Here is a 19,204-nt window from a genome sequence, read left to right on the forward strand (position 1 = left end):
CAGCCCGGGGCACTAAATGCTCTAATGCTGTTCCGACACTCGTAGAATTCTATGAGTGTCAGAGCATTTAGTGCTCCAGGCCGCAGTGGAAACCTCTATCACAGCTTATTTAAAGGGGGGGAGGATTAAATAGGCAGCATGAAGTCCTCATCAAACATTGCAATCGCAGTAACTTCAATGCTGCAGTGTTTTGTGGTCCCAAACTGCTGCGTCAGGGAGAAAAAATCTTTAGTGCTGCTACTTCTTGATTTGTTTTCCTCTCTCTTGTTAGTCTGTCCTATTTTTATTCTAGTTCCTTTCTGGTGACGACTCGAAGGGTGGTATATAAGCATTTTAATACACATAAACATTGGTTTGTCGGGATTTATAGATCATAAATAGCATATAGATGGAGCTGTGCTTGCTTTGAAAGTGGCTTGATAGGATCTTTTAATTGTTTTGTATAATCCTGTGTGGACAACTTTGTCAGTTTCCTATTACAGTCTGAGAGCTGTTTGTGTTGTACTTCTGTGTGACCATAATCACTACAGAGCCTCCTTTGTCTGCAGGTTTGATGACAATGTTTCAATTATTTTGTAGGCTTTTTATGGCAGCTCGTTCTAATGAAGAAAGATTTTACAGAATTTTTTGTTATTTGTTGGAGACTTGTGATTTCACCCTTTGTCTGAAATGCTCCATTCAGTGATCTAATTTATTATTTTGTCCATCTTGGGGGGAGGGTGAAATGTATATTCTTTTGTTTTGAATTGTATTGACCTGTGAGGTCTCTCTTTTGCGGAGAATTACTTCCAAGTGGAGTTTCCTAAAACAATTTTAAAAAGCCTCTTCTAGATCTGCGAATAATTGAATTCATCTGGAAAGGCAGAATGAGAGTCTTTTAGACAGTTATCTTATAGTGGATAATTGGTAGTTGGAGTGGTTTATTATTCTCATTTGATTTGCACATCCATCAGCATAGACAGTGGGAATTTGACTGTAGGGTCTGTTGACTGGTTCGTAAGGTAGGGATTTGTCCCTGCATGGTCTGTATGAATTCTCTCTATGGGTTTCTTTTGTAGAGTTGATGTATTAATAAGGTGACCATACGTCCCGTTTTGAATGGGACAGTCCCGTTTTTGGATCCCCTGACCCATTGTCCCCACACACAGCTTCGGGATTCCAAAATGTCCCGTTTTCAGGGACAGCATACCGAAGCTGTGCGCGGGGACAACGGGACAGGCGATAGCTTCCCCTCCCTCCCTGCCACGCTAATGCTAGCCTCCCTCCAGTGCCCGATTCAAACCTCCCCCCGGTCCGGCGCTGCTTACCAGCCTCCCTCCAGCACCGATTCAAACCACCAGTCCGCCGCCGCTGCTGCTTGCCACCCAGAAGCCTTCTTCCCGATGTCAATTCCCCGGAACTTCCTCTCCGACGTCAGAATTGCCTTTGGGGGGGGGCGCAGAGAAGACTTGTAGGCTTGGCGCTTATGCAGTGCATTCGCTGCACGTGCCTTGATGTTGCTGGGTCAGGGAAGCAGGGTGTGTGGAGGCTTGTCAGGGGGGCAGGGGAAGCATGCTGGCTTTGCTTGTCGGGGGGCGGGGAAAGCAGGGTGACTTGGCTTGTCAGGGGGTAGGGGAAGCAGGTTGGCTTGGCTAGGGTGCGTCGAGGAAGCAGGGTGGCTTGGCTTGTTGGGGGAAGCAGGGTGGCTTGGCTTGTCGGGGGGTCGATGAAGTAAGGTGGCTTGGGGGGACAGGGAGACAGAAAGAAAGAGAAAAAAATGAAAGAGAGGATGCACAATCAGAAGAAAGTGCAACCAGAGAGTCATGAAATCACCAGATAAAGGTAGGAAAAATAACATAGTAACATAGTAGATGACGGCAGATAAAGACCCGAATGATCCATCCAGTCTGCCAAACCTGATTCAATTTAAATTTTTTAATTTTTTCTTCTTAGCTATTTCTGGGCAAGAATCCAAAGCTTTACCCGGTACTGTGCTTGGGTTCCAACTGCCGAAATCTCTGTTAAGACTTACTCCAGCCCATCTATACCCTCCCAGCCATTGAAGCCCTCCCCAGCCCATCCTCCACCAAACGGCCATATACAGACACAAACCGTTCAAGTCTGCCCAAGTACTGGCCTTAGTTCAATATTTAATCTTATTTTTTGATTCTAGACTCTTTGTGTTCATCCCACGCTTCTTTGAACTCAGTCACAGTTTTACTCTCCACCACCTCTCTCGGGAGCGCATTCCAGGCATCCACCACCCTCTCCGTAAAGTAGAATTTCCTAACATTGTTCTTGAATCTACCACCCCTCAACCTCAAATTATGTCCTCTGGTTTTACCATTTTCCTTTCTCTGAAAAAGATTTTGTTCTGCGTTAATACCCTTCAAGTATTTGAACGTCTGAATCATATCTCCCCTGTCTCTCCTTTCCTCTAAGGTATACATATTCAGGGCTTCCAGTCTCTCCTCATAAGTCTTCTGGCGCAAGCCTCCTATCATTTTCGTCGCCCTCCTCTGGACCGCCTCAAGTCTTCTTACGTCCTTCGCCAGATACAGTCTCCAAAATTGAACACAATATTCCAAGTGGGTCCTTACCAATGACCTGTACAGGGGCATCAACACCTTCTTCCTTCTACTGACTACGCCTCTCTTTATACAGCCCAGCATCTTTCTGGCAACAGCCACTGCCTTGTCACACTGTTTTTTCACCTTTAGATCTTCGGACACTATCACCCCAAGGTCCCTCTCCCCGTCCGTGCATATCAGCTTCTCTCCTCCCAGCATATACGGTTCCTTCCTATTATTAATCCCCAAATGCATTACTCTGCATTTCTTTGCATTGAATTTTAGTTGCCAGACATTAGACCATTCCTCTAACTTTTGCAGATCCTCTTTCATCTTTTCCACTCCCTCTTCGGTGTCTACTCTGTTACAAATCTTGGTATCATCTGCAAATAGGCACACTTTTCCTTCTATCCCTTCAGCAATGTCACTCACAAACATATTGAACAGGATTGGCCCCAGCACTGATCCCTGAGGGACTCCACTACTCACCTTTCCTTCCTTCGAACGACTTCCATTAACCACTACCCTTTGACGTCTGTCCGACAGCCAGTTTCTGACCCAGTTCACCACTTTGGGTCCTAACTTCAGTCCTTCAAGTTTGTTCAACAGCCTCCTATGAGGAACTGTATTAAAGGCTTTGCTGAAATCCAAGTAAATTACATCTAGCATATGTCCTCGATCCAACTCTCTGGTCACCCAATCAAAAAATTCAATCAGGTTCGTTTGGCACGATTTACCTTTTGTAAAGCCATGTTGCCTCGGATCCTGTAACCCATTAGATTCAAGGAAGTACACAATCCTTTCTTTCAGCAAAACTTCCATTATTTTTCCAACAACTGAAGTGAGGCTCACAGGCCTGTAGTTTCCTGCTTCATCCCTGTGACCACTTTTATGAATAGGGACCACATCCGCTCTCCTCCAATCCCCAGGAATCACTCCCGTCTCCAGAGATTTGTTGAACAAGTCTTTAATAGGACTCGCCAGAACCTCTCTGAGCTCCCTTAGTATCCTGGGATGGATCCCGTCTAGTCCCATCGCTTTGTCCACCTTCAGTTTTTCAAGTTGCTCATAAACACCCTCCTCCGTGAACGGCGCAGAATCTATTCCATTTTCCCGTGTAACTTTGCTGGACAATCTCGGTCCTTCTCCAGGATTTTCTTCTGTGAACACAGAACAGAAGTATTTGTTTAGCACATTCGCTTTCTCCACATCACTTTCCACATATTGGTTCCCAGCATCTTTTAGCCTAGCAATTCCTTTTTTCATTTTCCTCCTTTCACTAATATATCTGAAAAAATTTTTGTCTCCCTTTTTTACATTTTTAGCCATTTGTTCTTCCGCCTGTGCTTTCGCCAAACGTATCTCTCTCTTGGCTTCTTTCAGTTTCACCCTGTAGTCCTTTCTGCTCTCCTCGTCTTGGTTTTTTTTATATTTCATGAACGCCAACTCTTTTGCCTTTATTTTCTCAGCCACTAGGTTGGAGAACCATATCAGCTTCCTTTTTCTCTTGTTTTTATTGATTTTCTTCACATAAAGGTCCGTAGCCATTTTTATCGCTCCTTTCAGCTTAGACCACTGTTTTTCCACTTCTCTTATGTCCTCCCATCCTAACAGCTCTTTCTTCAGGTACTCTCCCATAGCATTAAAGTCCGTACGTTTGAAATCTAGGACTTTAAGTATCGTGCGGCCGCTCTCCACTTTAGCCGTTATATCAAACCAAACCGTTTGATGATCGCTACTACCTAGGTGAGCACCCACTCGAACATTAGAGATACTCTCTCCATTTGTGAGGACCAGATCCAATATCGCTTTTTCCCTTGTGGGTTCCGTCACCATTTGTCTGAGCAGAGCCTCTTGAAAGGCATCCACAATCTCCCTACTTCTTTCCGATTCCGCAGACAGAACATTCCAGTCCGCATCCGGCAGGTTGAAATCTCCCAACAGCAGAACCTCCTCTTTCCTTCCAAACTTTTGGATATCTACAATCAGATCCTTATTAATTTGCTGCGATTGAGTCGGAGGTCTGTAGACTACACCCACGTAGATAGAAGTTCCGTCTTCTCTTTTCAGAGCAATCCATATCGCTTCTTCCTCTCCCCAGGTCCCTTGCATTTCGGTCACTTGGATATTGATCTTTACATAGAGAGCTACTCCTCCACCTTTATGACCATCTCTGTCCTTCCTAAAAAGATTATATCCCGGTATGTTTGCATCCCATCCATGTGATTCACTGAACCATGTCTCTGTGATAGCGACAATATCTAGATCTGCCTCTAACATCAGGGCTTGCAGATCATGAACTTTGTTGCTTGATTTTATTTTAAATTTAGTGATCAAAATGTGTCACTTTTGAGAATTTATATCTGCTGTCTATATTTTGCACTATATTTAATGGGATCCGGAATGGATCCAGGGGTCCTGTCCCATTTTGAGGAAAAAAATAAATGGTCACATTATGTATTAAGTTAATTTCTAAGTTTCTGACTAGGACATCAGCATAGGTCAGCACTTTGTCTTTCATTGGGCTTCAAAACCAATTTTTTTGAATATTTTTTAAATGCTTTTAAAACTCATTAAATTTTTATGTTTCATGCAAAATAACTTTAGCGACACTTATCTTATTTGGCAGTCGCTTGTCAGCTGGGCTCGAATTATCGGCCCGACGGGACCCGTTTCGCCACTGAGGCTTCTTCTGGGGTCAGTATATTCGAGCTACAACAATAACAGATATAAACAATGTGAGTCTGTTTGATCAATCATATTTTAAAACACTTTTAACCAAGTTTAAAACTTAATATCGGTACTCACCGCTCGCAGCGTGACCTACCCTTGCAGATCAAAAAATGGCATCGGCAAATACACAAAAGTGCGCATGCTCTTTATTCAAATCGGCTTTGACGTCATAAGCCCTTCATTCATACATTTTTAGAAAACTGTTTGTGATGTTATTAAAGGAAAGCGTACCAATCAATAGAGCTATTCAAGCCATTTGGCTTTAATGTATTGAAAGAGAAAATCCATTTGCATTCTGTCTGATGGAGTTTCTTTTGCCTATTACCTCCCCATGGTGTTTGTGCAATAGTGTCAAAGCAAAAACATTTCAGGTCTTTAAACTTGTGCCCTTTATCCATGCAGTGTTCAACTAGAGGAGCAGATGTTTTTGCATGTTTTAAATTAGATTTGTGTTCTGCAAGTCTCTGTTTAAAAGGTCTAGTAGACATGCCAATGTACCACAGGTTGCAAGGGCAAATGATGGCATAGATCAGTGTTTTTCAACCTTCTTTGGGCAAAGGCACACTTGTTTCATGAAAAAAATTACGAGGCACACCACCATTAGAAAAAGTTAAAAAATGTAACTGTGCCTATATTGACTATATATAAATATATAGGAATCAAATAAACACAAAGAAAGTATTTTATAATGCTGCCACCGCCACTGGGGAATAGGCTGCCACTGCCGCCATAGGGAACAGGCCGGCACCGAGTTCTCCCTGCTTCTCTTCCCCGCAGGGCCGACCAACTCTCGCCACCCGTCGTCAATTCTAACGTCAGAGAGGACGTTCTAGGCCAGCCAGGCAGCGATTGGCTGGCCCAGAACGTCCTCTCCGACGTCAGAATTGACGCGAGTGGCGAGAGTTGGCCGGCCCCACAGGGAAAAGCAGGGAGAACTTGGCGCCGGCCTGTTCCCGATGGCGGCGGTGGCACTCAAGTGGCTAAAGAGCCGCAGTTTGCCGGCCTAGGGACAACACTGGAGGGTGGCCAGCTGTGCCCCCCCTTGGGACGTAAACCCGGGGTGGGGCAGACCGCCCCCCCCCCCCACCCTGGTATGCCACTATCTGTACCTCACTCCCTCCCTATGACCAAAAATTCTCCTTTCTTCTATTCCCCGTGTACACAACCATCTCTTTCCCTCCCTTCCTCTCTCCAAAGTCCATGCCTTCTGTGTCCAAACACCCATTCCCTCCCCCACCTCAGCATCTCTTTCCCTCCCTTCCTCTCTCCCAAGTCCATTTCTTCTGTGTCCAAAAACGCATTCCCTCCCCCACCTCAGCATCTCTTTCCCTCCCTTCCTCTCTCCCAAGTCCATGCCTTCTGTGTCCAAAAACCCATTCCCTCCCCCACCTCAGCATCTCTTTCCCTCCCTTCCTCTCTCCCAAGTCCATTTCTTCTGTGTCCAAAAACGCATTCCCTCCCCCACCTCAGCATCTCTTTCCCTCCCTTCCTCTCTCCCAAGTCCATTTCTTCTGTGTCCAAAAACGCATTCCCTCCCCCACCTCAGCATCTCTTTCCCTCCCTTCCTCTCTCCCAAGTCCATTTCTTCTGTGTCCAAAAACGCATTCCCTCCCCCACCTCAGCATCTCTTTCCCTCCCTTCCTCTCTCCCAAGTCCATTTCTTCTGTGTCCAAAAACGCATTCCCTCCCCCACCTCAGCATCTCTTTCCCTCCCTTCCTCTCTCCCAAGTCCCTGCCTTCTGTGTCCAAAAACCCATTCCCTCCCCCACCTCAGCATCTCTTTCCCTCCCTTCCTCTCTCCCAAGTTCATGCCTTGTGTCCAAAACGCACTCCCTCCCCCCTTTTGTGTTCCGTGTTTGCCTCCCAGCCCATTTTTGCAACTTTCTCAGCAAAACGAAGCTCAAGCCGCGAGGCTTGTCTTCTGCTTCCTGCCTGCCCTGCCGCGCACAAATAGCCGAACGGAAGTATTCTCCGACGTCAGCGCTGACGTCGGAGGGCAGGCTTTGCTTAAGCCCTCCCTCCGACGTCAGCGCTGACATCGGGGAACGCTTGCGATCGGCTATATGTTAGCTGCAGGGCAGGCAGGAACAGAAGACGAGCCTAGCGGCTCGAGATGTATTGAGTTCCGCGGGTCTCCCGTCCAGCTCTCTCCTGTCCACGTGGGGCGGACCGCCCCTCTCCCTAGACTGGTGGTACTGCCCTGATGGCGGCCCTGACCGTACGGCACACCAGGCAACATCTCGCGGCACACTGCGGAACAGCGGTTGAAAAACACTGGCATAGATGATGTGGTCAGAAGAACAGGTCAAAAAATGACCTATAGTGAATTTTCTCCCATTCTTAGGGTTGACAAAAAACTTTGTGGGAACGACCACTTCACAAAACGAACACTTAAAAACACATTTAAAAAACCCGTTAGGGAGCAAACTGGCAGTACAGCTGGAAGTTTGTGTAGAGAGTGCTGGACTTAGCAAGTCTTTTAAATTCTTTTCACGAGAAAAGGCTATTCTAAGTTGATCTTCCTGAAACAGAGGATGAGATTGCATAATCCTCCAGTTGTCTTTTTCTCCCTGGGACTTCAAATCCTCTTCAAATTTTTCTAACCGCAAAGATTGAACCTGAACAAGAGGAGAGACTCCCAGACATACCTTGTAAAGGGAGATTAACGCAGTCCAAATAGTGTCAGCGGGTCTAACAAGGGGCTGTAATGTTGGTAATTCCCCTCTCTCCGCTGGAGCTCCATTGACTAAAGATCTCCCAACCACGAGTTCTGGTGAAGCCGACAAGCCCGATAGCTCCAGGAGCAGTGGAGAGTACACAGCCGACATTGCTGCAGAAGTTCCCCTCTCTTGCAGCTGCAAGGGAGGTGCAGGTCCTGTGGGACTAAGCGAGATCTCGCTTCCTAGTGCCGACGCTTCCTTCGCATCTGGCTCAGCAGGATTGCCCCGAGGCGAGGATGTGAAGAAACTCGTGAGTAGTCCTTGCCTTGTTAAGGTAGGTTCCGGCTGTCGGGCTGAAACAGCCACCCTGCCTCGTATCTTAGGCATAACAAATTTTGCTCGGAGAGCTGTAGCACGAAGAAAAAACTTTCTGGCAGGAGGAGAACTCTGAGCATCCTTCCACTACGACGCCATCTTGTCTCTCTAGATCAGTGATTCTTACCCTTTTTTGAGTCACAGACCCCTTTAAGAATCTGATGAAAGCTATGGACCTTCTTCCCCAGAAATTTTCAAATAAACACAACTTTGCACGCAGTGAATATAATGTACTTTATTTATCGAGATTTGATTGTCTCATAAGTATATGACAAACACAAAATATTATTAAACTTTAATCTAAAAAGCACTCATTAGCCATTCATTATAATTATGAAATACAGTGGAACCTTGGTTTACGAGCATAATTCGTTCCAGAAGCATGCTCGTAAACCAAATTGCTCGTATATCAAAGCAAGTTTCCCCATAGGAAGTAAGGGAAACTGCTTTGATTGGTTCCACCTCCTCCCCCCCCCCCAAGGCTACCAGCGCTGCTCCATTCTCCCCCCCTTGAGGAATCCGACGCTGTTCCAAACCCCCCCCCTGCGATCCGGCATCCCCCCCCGCTCGCGTTGCCCCCCCCTTCCGAGCAGTCAATGACATCCTTTACCCGACTTGGCACCAGTGCCCGAAGATCCTCCCTCTTCTGGCGCGGCTGGGCGGTGCATCGGAGATCCTCCTTCTTCTGGGCTGGGCTGGGCTGGACTGGCTTTGAGCATTTGCGCATGCTCAAAGCCTTCTGGTCTCGCTCTCAATCTCGGAGAGAGCGAGACCAGAAGGCTTTGAGCATGTGCAAATGCTCAAAGCCAGCCCAGCCCAGCCCAGAAGAAGGAGGATTTCCGATGCACAGCCCAGGCCGCGCCAGAAGAGGTAGGATCTTCGGGCACTGGTGCCAAGTCGGGTAAAGGGTGTCATTGACTGCTCGGGGGGGGAAAGAGGGGGGGGCAAAGCGAGCGGGGGGGATGCCGAATCGCGGGGGGGGGGCGCTCGTACAGCGAGGCAAGCTCGGTTTACAAGGCACCAAGTTTGCGAATGTTTTGCTCGTCTTGCAAAACACTCGCAAACTGGTGCACTCGTAAACCGAGGTGCCACTGTACAATTCTTTTGTGCAAATTAAAACAGATCTGCTACTATTACTACGTTTTCCACTACCATTACTATTACATCTACTCTCTCGTTATCTGCGAGAAAAATCAACAGTACCGGGCCATATAGTGAATATAAATGTTAATTTTTATCTGACCCTCATGGACCCCTTGAATCTCATCCATTGACCCCCTAGGGGTCCACAGACCCCAGATTAAGAACCCTTGCTCTAGACCAGGGGTAGGAAACTCCGGTCCTCGAGAGCCGTATTCCAGTCGGGTTTTCAGGATTTCCCCAATGAATATGCATGAGATCTGTTTGCATGCACTGATTTCAATGCATATTCATTGGGGAAATCCTGAAAACCCGACTGGATTGCGGCTCTCAAGGAGGGACTTTGAGACCCCGACTCTAGACTGTCCTGGGGTGACTGAACTTGCGCCCTTGCCACCCCTGCAGCTTCCTTGAAAGGACCAACTTTACCCTTTTTCTCCTTCCATGACAAAGCTCTTGGGGGTACTACTACTATTTATCATTTCTATAGCGCATTTAGACGTATAGCTCTTTTAATTATAACAGTATAACCTGTTCCCCATGATGCTGCAGGGGCCTCTTGTCTTGTAAATCGCTTTGAACCTGTACTGGATAAGTGTGATTTAAGAAATCCTGATTAGATTATATTTCTATAGCGCTGTTAGACATACAGCTCTTTTAATTCCTTCCTGTTGTGTTTGCTTTTCTCTGTGTTCTAGAATTAAACTAATGGCTGAAGGAGAACTGAAAGATATGGAGCAGTTTTTTGACGACCTTGGCGATTCTTTTACAGGGACAGAACCAGAGGTTCATAAAACAAGCGTGGTAGGTAAGTAATCATATTTCCTTGTCATCAGCAACAGATGAATCCAGAGACAAGTGGGTTGTGTTCAGAGAGAGAGAACACCAAGCTGAAATTTTGAGATTAATCTTAATTGGTATATAAGAGGATTCCACAGTATAGGTCCAGGTTTGATAAGATAATAAATTTAGATATATTGAATTGAGGGTCATTATAGAAACTATATATGTCAGTCATTGTGATTGTTTAGGAGGGAGGGGGGAAATAATTTTGAAATAGATCAAATTAATAGAATATTAAGTGTGATATTGAAGTAAAAAGTGTTGTATTTATTGTTACACTTATTGTAAGATTTGAAAAATAATAAAGAATTAGGAAAAAAAGGACTCTTCAAAATGAGTTTGGCAGAATGTTGGAACATCTAGCAACCCACAATCATAGATCTCAACGGACGTGATGGTCTATATATTTTCAACATAATTAAATTCATTCATTCAATTTTCTTTACTGTTCTCCCCAGGAAGCTCAAAATGAGCATCAGCACTCAATGACTTATAAATCAAATGCAGAATATTACATTTAATGTACCATTATTTTCTTAGATTCTGCAAAGCATGTGTTCTTAGTCACATTCTCTATAAGTTGTAAGTTATTGATTCTATAGCTTTGTGTTTTGATCTTGTAGCATGTTATTGACTCTGTAATGTATTGTCCTGAAAACTCTGTGTAACCCGCTCTGGGCTCCTGGGGAGGAAGGGCTATAAAAATGAATGAATAAATAAATTCAATAGGCAACCAGTGCCAAAGTTTTCAAAATAGGTATTCAGTGTCCAGCCAGTCTTTTCTACACTGATATCTCTTTTTTGAATCCAGCCATTCACTCAATTCTGTTCTGAAATATAAGTGAACCTGATTTAAAGCTGTCTGACTAGAAGTAATATATAGAACTAAATCATTTGCTCTGTGACAGAATGTTTCTTTGTAGAGAATGACACGGGAACAAATTTGTCCCCATCTCCACAGGCTCTCAGTATCCCCGTCCCTGTCCCATTCCTGCAAGCTCGGCCTTAACTGTCCAAGCCTCAAAAACTTATGATTTTAAAGTGTTTGAAGTTTATGCAGATGAGGACAGAGCTTAGGCATTGGTGGAATGAGGCATTATGACATCACAGTCTGAGCTCTAGAATGTTGCTACTTATGATTTTAAAGGGTTTGAGGCTTGTGCAGATGAGGACAGAGCTTAGGCATTGGTGGAATGAGGCATTATGACATCACAATCTGAGCTCTAGAATGTTGCTACTTATGATTTTAAAGTATTTGAGGCTTGTGCAGATGAGGACGGAGCTTAGGCATTGGTGGAATGAGGCATGACATCACAATCTGAGCTCTAGAATGTTGCTACTTATGATTTTAAAGTGTTTGAGGCTTGTGCAGATGAGGGCGGAGCTTAGGCATTGGTGTAATGAGGCATTATGACATCACAATCTGAACTCTAGAATGTTGCTACTTCTGATTTTAAAGTGTTTGAGGCTTGTGCAGATGAGGGCGGAGCTTGCAGGAGTGGGGAAGGGACGGGAATAGAGAGATCCCGTGGGGACATGGAAAATTTGCCCCTGTGTCATTCTCTACAAATTTCTTTGCTTTTCCTGTAGGTTTGTTCCTGCGTCACATGATCTTGGCATACAACAAGCTGTCCTTCAGTCAGGTCTATAAGCTGTACACTGCACTCCAGAATTATTTTGAGGCTGAGAAGGCAGCCGCACCTGCCACAGCCGCAGGGAATGAAGAAGCAGACATGGATATGACAAACTCTGAGATCACAGATGGAAGAATGGGGAAAGAAGAGCTTGATCTTCCTCTAAGGTAGCAAGCTATGTATGTAGAGTTGTTCTAGTTGCAGGCCTGCTTTCCAGATATTATAACATCATCCACTGGACTGTAACATTTTGTAGCACTTTGAGGGGTAAGTCTATAAAAAGTCATGTAAAAACCAAAATTCTGCCTAAAGGGCACCTAACTTAATTGGCAAAATTCCCCTAATAGGCTCAATAATTGGAAAAACAATTTTAATTGTGCGATTGGCACCAATCCAATGCTATAAAAGACAGGCGCCTATCACATAGCGCTTAGCAGCGCCTAGTGCCTAAGTGGGCGTTTCTATGGGCGGAGCATAACTTAGATGCCGTTAAGTGTGATTCTCCAAAAACATAGACGCCTGAAATGCAGAGCTTTGAAACCCTCGCCTATATTTCAGATGCCTGTTTTTTGTTTTTTTTACAGAGACGCCACTAGCTGCGATTCTGTAAACGGCACCTAAGGGTGATTGACGTGCGGCCGGCGCCTATTTTGTAGGCACCGTTTATAGAATCGGCCCCTTAGTGCTGTCCTGTAAATACATCAATTCAAACCACGCTTTCTCTTTCCTTTTAAGAGCACTCGATCTTCAATTGTCTATTGCACAACAAAGATACCTCCTTAAAAGTATCCTCTGTTGTAAATGCTCTTTAAATTCACTCAGATCCTCAGCAACACCACTCTGTGTTCAATAAACTTTCATGACACAAAGCTTTAAGTGTTAGATCTTCACCGGATCTTTCTATTTCATTTTACCATTATAGTTCTATAAAGGTTTTTAACATCTTATTATAATATAAATATTTTAATGACTTATATTGCTAGTACTTAGCTTTTCTTCCGTGATCTCGTCTAGGGACAGTTACACTGACATGTTTCGCGGAGACTCTTTATCAAGGCAGAGTCCCTAGTAGAGGTCTGCACAAGAATGGGGATCGTGGGAATCCCCCCCTAACCCACGGGACTCCCACGGGGATCCCCCTCTAGCCACGGGGATGGAAGGCTTTGGAAGCAGGGTTCGTCCATATAATAGAATAGACACGTCAGCCTTAGTAAAAGAGGGGGTTTATAAGTTAATTACTTGAACAGAAAAAAAAAAAAGGGTTCCACCAAAGAGATTCCACAAGGAAAACAGCAGCACAAACACAAAAGAAACTGTGGAATTGATGATCCTGTCAGAAGTAATTGCTGCTTTTTATGGGGATGGGCGGGGATGGAGGTAATTCCTTGCGTGGATGGGTGGGGACAGAGAGGATCCTGACGGGGACGGGTGGGGACGGAGAGGATCCTGACGGGGACGGGTGGGGACGGAGAGGATCCTGGTGAGGACGGGTGGGGATGGGTGGGATTTCTGTCCTCGTGCAACTCTTTAGTCCTTAGTAATGTCTCACTACCATTCTTGACCACTGTTCTCAGTAAAGATCCTTTGACGTGATTGGTAACTACTGCATAAAAAATAAAAAGAAATTACTTTCCATTTCAAGGACCAATCACGTCAAAGAATGATGCTTGTCTGGGCGGTTGTATCCTTACGCACATAGACACTCGTAATATTGATAGACTCTTGTGAACGCAATGTGCATGTCATCTGTTCTACTTATGTAGGGAATTTTTTTAAATTAAAGTAAAATTCTGGAATTTCTTGCATACCTGGAATCTCTTCAGGGCATACCACTGTACCTTGTCACATAGTTTGAGAGACAGAGGTCTATACAGTTACACCAGCTGTATGACAGGCCTATACTGTATATGACTGGTTACTCTAGTAGTCTATAAAAGAAAGTAAGCACCTATTTTCCTTTTTAGAATATGCACCAGTCAGGTGCCCATTTATAGAATGACTCCCACACTTATATAAGGGGGATAAATGTCTTCTGTAGCTGGGTCTTACAAAGATATGGATATCTGAGAGGGTTATGATAGTCAGAGTGATTGTCATTCTGAAAGCACTTTTAAATTAAAAATACTAAAATCTGTGGGAAGAGAATTCCTACTTGATTAGTTAATGCATAAAGGGAATCTAGTTACAAAGCTGTGAGAGATGTTTAATATACTTTAATGCACTGTGGTGACTGTAGCCACATTTAATTTCTGTGTTAAACACATAGGGCTCGATATTCAGTGCTGGAACAGCTCCCAGATGTCTAAATAGCACCATAACAGCTATCTACCGATATTTAGTAGGGAATAGCCAACAATCTTATGCTGAATATCCCAGTGTCCAAATTGCCCAGTGTTGCATATCATAGCCAGTCACTGCCAGTATTCAGCGGTTCACCACCTAAATTCAGTGGCCATAGACAACCACCTAAAAGAGTGGTATGTTTTTGGTCATTGAGAGTTAGCCGGCTATGTCCTAGCCAGCCAAAAATAGGGTCCAGGGAAGAGCGACTAAAATGGTTAAGGGGCTGGAGGAGTTGCCGTACAATGAGAGATTGGAGAAACTGGGCCTCTTCTCCCTTGAAAAGAGGAGACTGAGGGGGACATGATCGAAACATTCAAGATAATGAAGGGAATAGACTTAGACAAAGACAGGTTGTTCACCCTCTCCAAGGTACAGAGAACGAGAGGGCACTCTCTAAAGTTGAAAGGGGATAGATTCCGTACAAACGTAAGGAAGTTCTTCACCCAGAGAGTGGTAGAAATCTGGAACGCTCTTCCGGAGGGTTTTATAGGGGAAAACACCCTCCAGGGGTTCAAGACAAAGTTAGACAAGTTCTGATGAACCAGAACATACGCAGGTAAGGCTAGACTCAATTAGTGCACTGATCTTTGACCTAAGGGCCGCCGCTTGAGTGGACTGCTCGGCATGATGGACCACTGCTCTGACCCAGCAGCGGCAATTCTTATGTTCTTATGACTGGAAATTCAATGCCAGTGGCTGGATATGGCGCTGGAACTGAATTTCTGGATCTTAGGAGAATGTAATAATAGAGGTAATTAAATGGTCCTTTTCTTACATAACCCCTAAGTATTGGAATTCTCTTCCTCAGAATTTCAGATCTGTAGGGAATATTGGGTTTTTAGGAATGTGAAACCCTGGTTGTTTTAATATTACAATCCTGGAATTACGCTGGCTTAATATAATTTAAGGTTCCCTTTACTAAGCTGCATTAAGGCTTTAATGCGCGGAATAGCGCGCGCGCTAAAAATGCTAGCACACCTTAGTAAAAGGAGCCCTTAGTTTTTGAATGTGTTTTTCTTTTTTTTTGGGGGGGGGGGCTGATATGAATAGCTCTTTTTTTATTATGTTTTACTTTTGTGTCTTTGCTTTTTTTATTTGTTTTGGTTGTTATACTTACCTTTGTTGGGCAATTTATAAATTGAAAAAAAAAAAATGAATACGTACATATTTCTGCTAACATTTTTAAAATAATCATATTACAGTGAAGAAGAGATGACATGTGCTGGGCCCCTCTCCCAAAAGCAAGCAGAATATTTTCTATCTCAGCAGGTATGTTACTGTTCAAACTTGCCAGAAATCTTAGTGCTGGTTTTAGGCATTGATAGGATATATGGGTTGACTACAGTAGAGAATGACACAGGAGCCAGTAAGGAAGCTGCTCAGCACCGAGAAGCAGCGCCAAATCACGCTGCTGCTCATGCCGCTGAGATGGACTAAGTAGATACGCGCAACCGGTTAGCAGCGGGGCAGGAGTTCAGAAAGCTTGCTCCTGCCCGCTGCACCTCCACCAGCGATCGGCAGAGATAGGAAGATAGGGCAGGGAGGAGGACAGAGTGCAAAGCCTGACAGGAGAGGATGGAAGGATGCTGGGTGCAAAGCCTGACGGGGCAGGACACTTGAATATTAAGCTGGCCGATTTATATTCGAGTCAACCATTTTTCCTCCTTTTATGGGGGGGAGGGGTGTCAACTTATATTCAGATCGACTTATATTTGAGTATATATAGCAAGCTTTTATAACGTCCAGGTATCTGAATTTTTTCACACGCATCTCTATAAAAGAATTTCTTCCTAATAACGCCAGTATTGTTTGATCACAGGCTTCACTGTTAAAGAGTGATGAGAACAAAGCTCTCTCTCCAGCTTCTCTCCAGAAGGAACTGAACAGTTTGCTGAAATTTAACCCAGATTTTGCAGAAGCAGTAAGTCTTTCCAGAAAATGCATAAAATATTTCACGCTTGGCTCCATATAGGGGCTCCCAGAGCTAAGCACACAAGCGCTTTTGCATAAGTTTGCATGTGCTTCACATGCATGTACTGTACTCTCTTTACAAAACATCAGTATACATTGCAGCTCTGCCCAGGTCCACCCAAATTATGCCCCCAGGAAAGCCTATATGCCAGTCGTGTAAGAGTAGGCACAGTGCAAGGGATTCTGTACAGGTTGCTTAATTGGCTAAATTAAGAACATAAGAAGTTGCCTCTGCTGAGTCAGACCAGAGGTCCATAGCGCCCAGCAGTCCGCACCCGCGGTGGCCCATCAGGCCCATGACCTGTACGGTGATCATTGTCTGAACCCTTAAATCCCCTTGGTCTCTATCTATACTCTCTCTATATCCCATCTCTACCTCTATCTGTATCCCTCAATCCCCCTATCTTTCAGGAATTTATCTAATCCTTCTTTAAAACCCTGTAGTGTACTCTGTCCTATCACAACCTCCGGCAGTGCGTTCCATGTGTCCACCACCCTCTGAGTGCCTAGGAAAAAGAACTTCCTAGCATTGGTTCTAAACCTGTCCCCTTTCAGCTTCTCCGAGTGCCCCCTTGTACTTGTGGTCCCCATTAGTCTGAAGAATCTATCTCTGTCTACCTTCTCGATACCTCTCATGATCTTGATGATAGCAATCAATAATTGGCATTAAGAAGCACTTAATTTATGTCATTTTTATATGCAGATGATAGTACTGTTCTCATTCCTTTTTCATGTTTGTTAGATCATATTAAATTAAAACTGAATTACTGCATGAAGTTGTTAGAGAATTGAATGTTGAGTTATCAACTTAAATAAGGATAAAATGAAAATATGTTTGTTAAACCATCCTAACATGAATTGCGATACTAAAGTTATAACCATAAATAAGATTGATTTTTCCACTGGCTTACGTAATAAGAATATTAGGAGTTCATTTTGATCACAATTTTTCACTATTACCTCAGGTCAGCTTGTTAATAAAATAGTCTTTTGGTCTTTTCTGGAAACTCAGAAGGATTAGAAAGTATTTAGATAATTATCAATTCTGCCTATTAGTACAATCTTTAGTTTTGTCTCAATTGAACTATTGCAATGTCACCAAGATTGCCCAAAATTTATAATAAAAAACCCCCTCCAAACTACAGAATACAGCCATTAGATTAATCTTCAGATTGAAGAAAAGTGACAAGATTACACCTTACCTATGTGAACTACACTGGCTTTGTACAGAAGGGCAAAAACTTTATAAAATTCTATTGTTTTTACTATTTAAAATACATTTTGGAGAAACTCCAGATTACATAGTAACATAGTAAATGACAGTAGATAAAGACCCGAATGGTCCATCCAGTCTGTCCAACCTTACCCTCTCTTTAAAATACTGATTTAATTAAAATTTTCCTTCTTAGCTATTTCTGGGCCAGAACCCAAAGCTCTGCCTGGTACTGTGCTTAGGTTCGATCTACTGATTTCTCCATCAAAGCTCATTCTAGCCCATCTAAACCATCCCAGGTGTCAAAGCCCTCCCTAGCCCATCCTCAACCAAACGGCCATATATGGTCACTGACCATGCAAGTCTGCCCAGTACTGGCTTTAGTTCTTCAATATATACCATTATTTTCTGATTAGAGATCCTCTGTGTTCATCCCACGCTTGTTTGAACTCTGTCACTGTTTTCCTCTCCACCACCTCCCTTGGGAGCGTATTCCATGTATCAATCACCCTCTCCATAAAGAAGAATTTCCTAACATTACTCTTGAGTCTACCACCCCTCAACCTCAAATCATGCCCTCTGGTTTTACCATTTTCCTTTCTCTGGAAAAGATTTTGTTCTACGTTAATACCTTTCAAGTGGTTGAACATCTGAATCATATCTTCCCTGTCCCTCCTTTAATTTTTCCAATAATCCATCTTTGAATTTGAGAAATAATGACACTAAGAATACAGTGGTGCCTCGCATAACGGACGCCTCGCACAGCGAACGCTGCGCACAACGAACTTTATGTCTTGATTCGTACAACGAACTTCGTTTCACACAACGAAGTCGCCCGAGCTGCATCCTTCCGCGCAGGCACTGCGCTTAACTGCCCTCTCTCCGCCTGGCTCCCTCTTGCCCCCCCCCCAACTCCCCGACACGATCGGGGCAAGAGGGAGCCCAAGCCCTCTTGCCCCCCCGACTCCCCGACACGATCGGGGCAAGAGGGAGCTCAAGCCCTCTTGCCCCCCCGACTCCCCGACACGATCGGGGCAAGAGGGAGCCCAAGCCCTCTTGCCCCCCCGACTCCCCGACACGATCGGGGCAAGAGGGAGCTCAAGCCCTCTTGCCCCCCGACTCCCCGACACGATCGGGGCAAGAGGGAGCTCAAGCCCTCTTGCCCCCCCGACTCCCCGACACGATCGGGGCAAGAGGGAGCCCAAGCCCTCTTGCCCCCCCGCCTCCCCGACACGATCGGGGCAAGAGGGAGCCCAAGCCCTCTTGCCCCCCCGACTCCCCGACACGATCGGGGCAAGAGGGAGCTCAAGCCCTCTTGCCCCCCCGACTCCCCGACACGATCGGGGCAAGAGGGAGCCCAAGCCCTCTTGCCCCCCCGACTCCCCGACACGATCGGGGCAAGAGGGAGCTCAAGCCCTCTTGCCCCCCCGACTCCCCGACACGATCGGGGCAAGAGGGAGCCCAAGCCCTCTTGCCCCCCCGACTCCCCGACACGATCGGGCCAGGAGGGAGCCCAAGTCCTCCTGGCCACGGCGACCCCCTAACCCCACCCTGCACTACATTACGGGCAGGAGGGATCCCAGGCCCTCCTGCCCTCGACGCAAACCCCCCCTCCCCCCAACGACCGCCCCCCCCAAGAACCTCCGACCGCCCCCCAGCCGACCCGCGACCCCCCTGGCCGACCCCCACGACACCCCCAACCCCCTTCCCCGTACCTTTCTGTAGTTGGCCGGACAGACGGGA

At 45.2% G+C, this 19,204-nt stretch overlaps 1 protein-coding gene across 4 annotated transcripts in view; it reads left to right on the forward strand.

Annotated features, from left to right (window-relative positions):
* Window positions 1-19,204, forward strand: part of ANAPC5 (anaphase promoting complex subunit 5) — a 94,686-nt gene that overhangs the window by 6,260 nt on the left and 69,222 nt on the right. For all 4 annotated transcript variants that reach the window (XM_033955653.1, XM_033955652.1, XM_033955654.1 and 1 more), the window contains exons 3-6: window positions 10,156-10,265; window positions 11,891-12,101; window positions 15,480-15,546; window positions 16,097-16,198. In XM_033955653.1, the coding sequence (XP_033811544.1) occupies window positions 10,156-10,265; window positions 11,891-12,101; window positions 15,480-15,546; window positions 16,097-16,198 (490 nt within the window). The remainder of the gene's footprint in view (window positions 1-10,155; window positions 10,266-11,890; window positions 12,102-15,479; window positions 15,547-16,096; window positions 16,199-19,204) is intronic.

Source organism: Geotrypetes seraphini, chromosome 8, assembly GCF_902459505.1.
Source record: "Geotrypetes seraphini chromosome 8, aGeoSer1.1, whole genome shotgun sequence".
NCBI classification, from domain to species: Eukaryota; Metazoa; Chordata; class Amphibia; order Gymnophiona; family Dermophiidae; genus Geotrypetes; species Geotrypetes seraphini.